The sequence below is a fragment of the Elaeis guineensis genome, chromosome 12, assembly GCF_000442705.2.
Source record: "Elaeis guineensis isolate ETL-2024a chromosome 12, EG11, whole genome shotgun sequence".
NCBI classification, from domain to species: Eukaryota; Viridiplantae; Streptophyta; class Magnoliopsida; order Arecales; family Arecaceae; genus Elaeis; species Elaeis guineensis.
In genome coordinates, this window is record NC_026004.2 from 12,889,514 (window position 1) to 12,899,738 (window position 10,225).

Sequence of the window (10,225 nt, forward strand, 5' to 3'; positions counted from 1 at the left end):
GTCAAACAAGGCCTTGGAGACAAACTTTGATCCATGCCTGTCTCCATCAGGATCAGATTTTTCATTCCTGACTCATTCTAGGAGCATTCTGTTAGTTTCTTAATGGTCAGAAGAATCAGAAGATCCAACTTATCCAATTCTATCTAAATAACGAGAATATCCAAATCCCTTCCATCCTTGTAGTCTTTCAGACCACATCCAATTCCAGATTCAAAGTAATCCAAGATCTAAATTTAATCTATCATGTTCTTGGTTTTTGAGGTAACAAGATCATTCTATCCTTACCAATAATAGCAATGCTTAGATGTTGCCTGTCACTAATGTTTTATTTTTAATTTTTATTTTGCAATGAAGGATTCCAAAATCATCATCTCCCCCAACCCACCCCACCCCACCCCACCCCACCTAGGTTGGAGCCTATGCTTCCAAACATGTTAAACTTGAGCTTGCAGAATGAGGGTTAAAGTAAAGATTGACGACCCTTGGAATCAAATCTCTGTTCTCTTGTTTCTTACCATTCGAGCAAGAACCTCGTAAGTTAATATTTATGGAGTTATAGTCTAGCCTATTGATCGACTTAAAGTGAATTTTCAGCTAGGAAGTTGTTTTCTGGATCCAAACCCCCTAAATCATATTTAGCATCATAGCGATAGAGCTACAACGAAATAAATATTCTTTTATAATTCATTATCTCCGGCCAATCCCCACCTTTGGAACTATCCTCTACTCAAAAGTTTTAAAACTGACATACCATGACAAAGACCAAAATGATATGAAATCTAAGTTTATCATGGCTAACATGGAATGTTAGAGAATTTGGAAAGATGCAAAATCTTTTGTGATCTCAACTATTATTTTAAAAGATTGCAACTATTTTTAGACCTTAATCAAGATGTTAATTTAATTTCAGAGAATTAAAATATTGATCGAGAACATACCGGCCGATATGTTGATATCATTTTCAATGGACATTATAGGACACTAGCTATAATGCGCGCGTAGATTTATGTGAGTGATAAAGATTTTAAATTGCAAACATATTTATTGGGTCTTAATTATATAAAAAATTAATTATTCTATAAATAGTAATTTTCAATGCATCATATCTTATAGAAATAAGATATTTACTAACAGTTTTTGAGCTCTTTCTTTCTTGTCGAATAGGATTTCTTCTCATATAGCAGGCTTTTTAAAGCTTTTTGGGGGAGATTTAATTACAGTTATTATAGAAATATTTTGATATCTAAAATATAATTTGATTAGTGTTATTTTTTGGAATTGAAAAATGAAGAAATCAAGATATCTTTATATAGTTTGAGATTAAAAGATTTAAGAAAAGAATTTGGGGTTAGCTTGGAAGCCGAATTTTTCTATGACGTGTGGTTGGGACTTGAGAGCCCGATGCTGACAGAAATCGAGATCTGGGTTCTCGCAGCACGAACCCGACCCACTCAAACCCAGAACTGGTATCGGGTAATTGCTCCTGTTTCTATTCGGATGTGGATATTGGTCCGATCCGTCTACGCATTTAACTAGTCGCGCACCCCATATCGGATCGGAGCTCCGCGGAGCCAGTGATCAAGATCCGATCACCGATGTCGACACCAGGCTCTCGATTGCTTTCGTCCCTCTCCTCCTCCCAGATCTGGTGCTCTCTGTCGCGCCCCCCTCCGACGCTCTCTATCCCTCTTCGTTCTTAGATTCATTATTTTTTGCTCGAGTCAAGCAAAATAGTTTTCTTTCTCGAAAACCCGAACTTTGTTTCCATCTTTTTTTTCCATTTTTTGGGTTTGAAAAGATTTTGTTTTTACCACTCTTGATCTTGGAAATAGGTTCTGTGATTCTCTGATCCAAAATCTCTCAATTTCCTCTTGTTTGATCCTAAAGATGGGAGCCGGAAGATAGCAATGGAGTCCGAGGCCCAGCGATCGCTCTCTTTTAGGGTGGTCCGTAGAGCGGATCGGAGCAACCAGTATTCCCTCTCCAAAGGTGAGAAGAAAGTGGAGTCTTTTTTTTTTTTTTTTTTTTAAATCAGTTCTTGGAGCGATAGATTTGATGAGCTTTTTCTTTGGTTCGGTTGATGAAGGTGGCGACGATTCTCCGGGGAGGGCCGGGCAAGATCCTTTGAAGATGATTTGGAGGAGGGGTTTCATTCGGTTGGTTCTCGTGTCGGCTATCGTATGGATGATGCTTATTCTTGTGGCATTGCTGTTCCACCTCTGGTCGTGCCATTCTTCTATCAGTTTCCTATCAGGTACTATAATTTTGATGGAAGGTTTCTTTTCTCTGGATCAGGCGTTTTCTCATATAATTAATTTACAGTAATTATTTGGATGTTTTCTTTACTCATTTACGGCATGTAGGGTTTGTTCATATGTTTGACATGGTTTTGAGAGCTTATAGTGTGATTCTTGTAATTCAAGAATTCAACTTTCTTTCCCCTTTCCACCTTTTCCTTAAATCTTTTTGCCCTTTGTGTCCTTTTAGTAGTTTAATATTCTGTTTCTTATTAGGTTTCTAGGTTGGGGCAAATCAATATCGAAGACTATATTTTGCATTCAGTAGGTTATATCAAACCCTTTCATGGTGTAGGAGGAGAAGGAGTTGTTTTAGGTTTTTTACATGGTTTAACGTTTTGTTGGAACTCTCCGCATGCACTGGCGCCACTTTAAGGTTGGTCCAACCCAAACCCATTAAAGTCGGACAGTTTCATTCAGAACCAAATCTTTCAACTAAATCCCTTGCCGGTTCTCCTCGTCTGAAATATACTATCTTATGGCCTAATTAAGAAAATGCCTTGTATTGATGAAGTGTAACTAAATATACTATCTTTAGAAATCATTTTGTTTCATCTTATCTTGCTCCTTGTCTGGATAATGGTTCCACAGCTTCATAGTATGAATTGCAAGTTAAATTAAGTTTTGGTATTTAAATATAAATCAGTTTCACATGCTCTTGATCTGGACATTGATGTTAAATTTTAAGTTTGCCAATTCCATGTGAACAATTTAAATAGCAGTCATTAATTGCTTGAAGAGATATATCTTCTGAACAGAGTTAGGCTCAATTTTGATTAGCAATCTACATTTGTGGGGGTCAACCAAGTATATAACAATACTCTCTAGGGAAAGAGTCTAATATTTGCAATGACTTATTAAAGCTGCAATCACCTCAACATTTGCGGAGTATTTTTGTCTTTCGCGGTAACCATGTCCAGTTACTGCGACAATTAAGCTGCAGCTCATTTTTCATTCATTTGAATGATTCTGGAGTGCATGGACTAATTTTTTGACAGTGGAATGCAGATTGAAATAAATAAATTTGTTCTGATGTTCAATGTAAAAATAATTAACTATTCATTTCTTGACTAAGGTTCCCAGAAGGAGAAAGCTACCATACACTAAACATATTAAGACTTTTTGTTGCCTATTCTAAGTTTGACATTATTATTTTGTTTATATTTGATTTTTTTCCCTTGGTATCAAGCCATCACTGTTTTAATGTGGGCAAGTTCTCTTCTTTTCACCGTCATGACAGAATAAAACTTAGAATGTGATATACCCAATATAAGCACCAACTATCATTATCTAACATCTTCTGTATATTTTTTGTCTTTTAGTTTAGGGCTTTTAATTTACCATCACCTTCCTGATTAATCAGTTAAGCAACGATTTCCACTGTCTGATCTGAACTTGTTCACAATTGCTTTCATTTTTTTACAGCTCTTTGTAGAAAGGATAGCAAGGTTCTTGTCATATTAGACTCGATGGGTCTCACACCAAAACCACAGCATCGTAAGATTATGACTGCTCAAGTTCATTCCTATTCAGATTTGGTACTGCCAGTTGCCTAACTTTTTTACTGTTATGCAATTAGGTTGCCCAATTCCTCTTGCAGATGATCCTGATGCTGTAGTCATTCCAAAAAGAACCCCTAACACAATTCCAAAAAGTTTGTCATATATAATGGTCGATGAACAAGCAAATGAAGACTCTAAGTCTCCACCATTGTTTGGAGGACATCAGAGCTGGGAACAGAGAGAGAAAAGCTTCAAGCTGAATAAAACTATGAAGGTAAGCCATACAATGACGTAATACTTGCTTTGATTTTGAGTACACTTATAAAATGCAATACATTGCTAGTGTGGAAAACCTTCGTCTCCAAATATGTGGACTTTCACTGCATAAGTTTTTTAATTGTCCACCCAAAACATAGAAATTTTCCCTTTCTGTAATGCAGTTGTCTGATGCTCAATAGTACAAGCCTCTTGCCTTTTTCAGAGCAGTTTAAAGCACCATTTTCCCTCTTCACTATGGTGTTTCTTGGCTTTTTTTCGGTTATATCAGAATATGCCAGCTTCATGATATATAATAATCCTCAAGAACAAAGAACATTTTAATTGGTCGCATGCTGGATTTCTTTTCTTCATTTCTAACTAACCTTTTACTTTTCCTTTTGGAGCGTCCAGTCCCTGTTTAAATGCCTATGCAGGAGCATCTGTTTGAGAGCTCCTTGGCTTGCAATGGCATGTACTGAAATGGCTTTTTCACCCATTAACCTCTGACATGTTTTCAAAGTTGGAACATGTGTTTCTAATCTTTCTAATAAAAATGTCATAATTATTTGTGAAGTACAACAAATTGCATTATGCAATTTGTGATAATAACATCTATTATCGAACATGTAACAACTATTTTTCTCATCTGAGGTCAAATCACAGAAAGCTTAAACTGCTCGCATTTACAGTTATCCTCATGGACCCATTAAAAAATTCTGCTTAATAATATTTCAAACAGTCAATCATGATTTTTGGATCAACATATGTTGCAGGACACTTGTCAGAAACCTCATGTTATTTTTCACATGATCAGAAAACATATCTCTGCACCTCTGAACTTGCTTGACTCTTCTTATATTGCTCGTGGACAACAGGTGGGAAAATCAACAATTTGCAAGATTTTCGTGTTTGCATCAGCACATATCAGACATTTAAAATGCAGCTCTAAAAAATTTTCATTGACTGTTAGCTGATAATATTATATAAATGTAATATTTTCTTCTCAAGACAACTAGAGTTATGAAGAATCTCATATCTAATCCTACCGATTCTATTGATTTATCCCCTCATGCAAGTTAGAAAATATTACTGAGTCCTGAAACTAGGTTTTCTATTTGCTTGTAATTTGTTCTCTAGGTGCATTGTGGATTTATGAAGAATGGAGGTGCAGAAATGGATGATGTAGATATAAAGTATGCCCGGAAATGTAAGTTTGTGGTTGCTTCTGGCATTTTTGATGGGTATGATACTCCCCATCAACCATCAAACATAAGTCTTCGTTCCCAGAAGCTCTTCTGCTTTCTGATGGTGGTGGATGAGGTGTCCCTTGATTTCATCAAGCAAAATGTTAGTGTCCAAGTGGACAGTAATGGAGGGAAATGGGTTGGTATCTGGCGCCTTGTGACACTACATCATCCGCCATATGATGAGCCTAGAAGGAACGGAAAGGTTCCCAAGATATTAACTCATAGGCTATTTCCTCAAGCTCAATATAGCATTTGGATTGATGGGAAAATGGAGCTTATTGTGGATCCATTGCTCATTCTTGAAAGGTGAGTTGATTCCATGTCTTGACTGAGCAACCAAGTTGATCTTATTTTGTGACTCAAATTTTATTAAATGTGCGCCGATCTGTCTCTTTTGCAGATATCTTTGGCGAGGAAAGCACACATTTGCAATTGCTCGTCATAAACATCATAGAAGCATCTATGAGGAGGCTGATGCATGCAAGCGAAGGAAGCGTTATGCTCGGCCACTAATTGATTTGCACATGAAGATTTACCGTTATGAGGGAATGGAACCTTGGAGTCCAAAGAAACAGACAATCAGTGGTAAGAAAAACTCTTAATTTGTTACATGTTTACATTGATCTCCTACTAGTAGTAAGGCAAACTGGATCTTTCTGCAAAGCCTTTATAAACATTTATCCATGAACCTGTAGATGCATGCGTATGACTGCACATGTCAACTTAAGTTATTATCATTTGATTGAGCCCGCATGGTGGTAATGGTGCAGCTAACTTTACTCAAATAACTGGCCTCATATTATATTGATTAAGGCAAGAGGATAATTTTTCATTTTGTGAATATATATGAATGCATTGTCATTTGTTTCATCAGGAAGCATTTGGGCCCAAATACTTAAAGGCTTATATTCATGCTAGTATGCATGCGTGCGTGCGTTTCTCCTCAAGTGTTAAGGACATACATGTGATGAAGGATGTTGCTGCAGAGAAGAATGACTGGTGAAGAAGCATTAAAAAAGTCAACTCCAAGTATCTGAGATAACATTTTTAGGTTACCTGTTATAATTGAAAGATCTTTTAAATGGGAGCAAATAAAGATATGATAAGTATCATGATGTTATAAGACAAACTATTTTTAACTTAATAATCTATTGCCAATACCTGTAGGCAGGGTTAGTTTTAGGTTATCTGCTGCTCTTGAAATCTGCCAAGTTGTTTTATTGATTCTTCCTAATTTATATTCTGCTTCATATCTAACTTCATCTTTGCTATGGCTTGTTTTCTACTGGACAGTGAGTGATCCTCGCCATCTCTGTTGGGAGCTTATCTTTCTTTTCTTTTTCCTTTTCCCCTTTTTGGTTTGAGAGCTCCATTGGAAACTTCAAGTATTTTTTTTTCAATTGAGTCTTAAAATATGCCTTTTGACTATCACATTTAAATGATTGGATGCTAAATTATAAGTTCTTGCAGTTGAATATTCTAGATGTTTCAACGTTTAGGTTCTATTTTTTTTTAATTATTGTTCCCATTGAGGGGTCAGACAGCACCACTTAGCTTGGCACTATTAACTTTTGGATTTGCAATCCATTGACTGAGCAAACTATCCATCAATTTGGAAGAAATCTGATCCAGCACCTGATTATATTTTTCTTTTTCTTCCTCTAAATTGTTCAGTTGATATTGAGTTCTCGTATGTTCCATGAACAAAATATGTGCAGGTAAAATGATTGTTCATATATGTGTAAACACATCTAATTAATGTAAAGATCAGTTTTAATTGAAAGGAGACCGTTTGTGACCTGGTTAGAGCATTAAGAGGTCCAATTTAGATGACAGACCATTTAGGGCAAAATCTTGTCATCAAAAAGTTGAATTGACAAAGTGCTATTAAAAAAAGAGCAGAATTTGACGTGGCAACCCTTTGTATTTTATTGATATGCTAATCACATACATGGTGAAATGCAGATGTACCAGAGGGAGCAGTCATAATACGGGAGCACACAACAATGACCGACTTGTTCGGCTGCCTGTGGTTCAATGAGGTCAACCTCTTCACGCCAAGGGATCAGCTTAGTTTTGGCTATGTGGTGTACAGGCTAGGGGATGCATTTAAGTTTTTCATGTTTCCCAACTGTGAATACAATTCATTGTTCATACTACATAAACACACCAGGGAGCATTCATCGGTAATAGAGTGGGTTAAGTCCCTGGATGAATTCAAAGGGAATACGAGTGGGCTGAAAGAGACTAGAGGAGGATTAGGACTTTGGTCACCATATCCTGGGAACCTCAGCTCTGTCAAACTCCCACCTGTTACAAGAAGTTCCCCAGCAGGCTGAGCATATAATTCTTTCTCCACAATTCGTCAACCCTGTGATCCCAAAAAAAGTTATCCATCTTGAAGAATGTCTTTGTCTGTTACCATTCAATGATATCTTTCCACTTGCTATCAGCAGATTTCAGACGAGTTTGCTAATTGCTGTCTTTCCCAGCAAGAGGATATCTCATCAAACCATTTTTCCCTGATGTAAAATGCTATGGAGTATTTTTCATATCCGGCGATTTTGACATGCGATACCCATCTGACCTCTTTATTTTGTAGGCCTCCTAATCTGTCAAATATTTTAACAGTGAAAGAAATATTTTTGAATGTCATTATACTGTTGCTCTTCCACATACTTTGCAGTGTGATCCACTCTTTCAGCTTCTGTTGAACACATTGTTAGAACTTTTATCCATGACAAGGCTAAGGTGCACTTAATTACCAGCTCATTGCCAGGACCTTGTCTAGGAGGCCGAGATCACGCCTTGGTGTACTTAACTTCGGTTGACATAGTGTGTACAGGTTTGAACAGGGAAATTGTTCCTTTTTAGAAAAGTATGTAATTAAAGCCAAGCCACTGGGATACTAGGATCTCTCCAGTTAGTATTTTTCTAAAGTTATGTCTTCTGAGGAACACCGCCGTATAACCAGTATTTCAGAGATGATTCCACAGCCAGAACATAAAACAAGGTGTCTAAGACTACATGCTTGAAGGCTCTGTCAGCCGTGTTCTGCGGCTTATAAAGAATAATAGGGTGATGTGTTTACCGTGACCATCGAGATATGACAGTTTCAGTGATGGTCCGACTTTCTGGCTTTATCCTTAATTTAGATGGTACGCCTGCAACACAGCTTATATATCAAATGTGTTTATTGGGAGAGGCATCTGTTTGACAACCGACAAGCTTAGAACCACAGAACCAATGACTGGAGATTGTTTAAGAAGAGCCAGAGCTAAAGTGTCACGATCCCATTAGCTGATTTTTTGGGATGACACGAGTTGATATCTTTATCGTGCTAATCCCAAATGAACAGAAGCTTGACGGAGCTCTGCAAAAAAAAGATATGGTCTGATATTCGTATGATCAAGTCAAGCATTGACACCAGCAGACGGATGTCAAGATGCAGCAGCACGCGGCATCATGGACGGACGTGCGCTGGGGTGTGCATGGGCAGCGCACTGACGTCATGTTAGAGCGCGTCGCTCAGCAGGGTGTGCGCGGCAAGTATCGGACGCACGCGGCAGTAGGATGTGCAGAGAGATGCGCACAGTGCCGGAGGCGTGCGGTACAGGGCGCGCGCGGCAACAGGATGCGCACAGTGCCGGAGGCGTGCGGCACAGGGCGCGCATGGCAGCAGGACGCGTGAGGCAACGGCACAGCAGAGCATGTGGCATTAGCCCGTGCATGGACGCGCACGGTCGGATGCATGGCGCATGAGTTCGCAAGGGGGCGCAGGGTGGCACCCGAGCTTGGCCTTGGGCTCATGCAACCTGGGCCTTGGCATGTAGTTGGATGGGATTCTGAGTTGACCTGACGGTTGCCTTCGGTTGCCTTGGTCAGTTGCTGTCCAGCAGCAGTTTGGGAGAGTTAACAGCAGTTGACTCCCAACTCCTTGGAACAGTTGCCCTCCAAACAGATGGGGACGGTTCTGAGGTGGTTCCCAACGGTTGGGGGAAGTTGTCCACCGCCTATGTATGCCCTGCTTGCTGGCTTGTAGAGACAGGAGTGGGTAAGCGTGGGATATTCGGAGAGACTGTGGGCGGGTCTCTAATATCCAGTGTATAGTGGGAATTGGAATAAAGAAAATCTTTGATATTTCCCTTATGTGCCTTGATATCATGTCCCTTATGGGAGGGGAGTGCTGAGAGGCTGAACTAGACGTGGGTCTAATGCTGCACAAGGCTTGAATTCTTGCAAAAATTCTGGGCGAGAATCTGCCCTGTGACAGTTGGTATCAGAGCAGGTTTGCTCTAGCGAGGGAATTTTTGGCCATTTAAGAGCCAAAACATTGAGCGTGGGGGTGACGCTCATGCGAACGGGTGGTAATATGGAAGCTATCCGTGAAAGATTGTCCCGGTTGGAAACAATGCTCGGTGTGCCTCAAACGGAAGCCGCTGAACCTTTGTGGTCGCAAGTAGAGCACTCGCTGGCCACATTGGTTCCACTGCAGGAAGCCTTGACAATGGCGCAGCAACAATTGGAGGAGATGCAATTTGATGTCAGACTCCTCAAGACGGTGCTGCAAAACCCTTCGCGGGGAGATGCGCCCGTCAAGATGAAGGTCCCTGATCCAAAGCCTTTCAATGGCATGCGGAGTGCCAAAGATCTGGAGAATTTCTTGTGGGACATGGAGCAATACTTCAAGGCTGCGCATGCTCCTGAAGAGGAGAAAGTCTCTATCACCAGTATGTACTTGGTGGGGGATGCCAAACTTTGGTGGAGAACCAGAATGGAAGATGTTGCCAGGCCACAGATTGCTACTTGGGAGGTGTTGAAACAGGAATTGAAGGAGCAATTCCTCCCTTGCAATACAGCATGGGTTGCAAGGGACTCCCTAAAGAAGTTGAGACAGACCGGCTCGGTAAGGGTGTATGTA

The 10,225-nt window shown here is 39.6% G+C and overlaps 1 protein-coding gene across 1 annotated transcript; it reads left to right on the forward strand.

Annotated features, from left to right (window-relative positions):
• The first annotated feature begins 1,653 nt into the window (after positions 1 to 1,653).
• LOC105055138 (probable hexosyltransferase MUCI70) lies at positions 1,654 to 7,885 on the forward strand. Its single transcript, XM_010936874.3, has 7 exons — positions 1,654 to 1,989; positions 2,087 to 2,254; positions 3,723 to 3,794; positions 3,877 to 4,073; positions 5,195 to 5,610; positions 5,705 to 5,889; positions 7,270 to 7,885. Exons 1-7 carry the CDS (start codon positions 1,908 to 1,910, stop codon positions 7,641 to 7,643), a joined length of 1,494 nt encoding a protein of 497 aa, XP_010935176.1. The 5' UTR covers positions 1,654 to 1,907; the 3' UTR covers positions 7,644 to 7,885.
• Positions 7,886 to 10,225: the final 2,340 nt, after the last annotated feature.

Bases quoted from the DNA above. Each gene is read 5' to 3' on its own strand.
- LOC105055138 (XM_010936874.3), top strand. From the start codon at position 1,908: ATGGAGTCCGAGGCCCAGCGATCGCTCTCTTTTAGGGTGGTCCGTAGA. The intron at 2,255-3,722 runs GTACTATAATTT...ATTTTTTTACAG, and splicing joins TTCTATCAGTTTCCTATCAG to CTCTTTGTAGAAAGGATAGC. The intron at 5,611-5,704 runs GTGAGTTGATTC...TCTCTTTTGCAG, and splicing joins CCATTGCTCATTCTTGAAAG to ATATCTTTGGCGAGGAAAGC.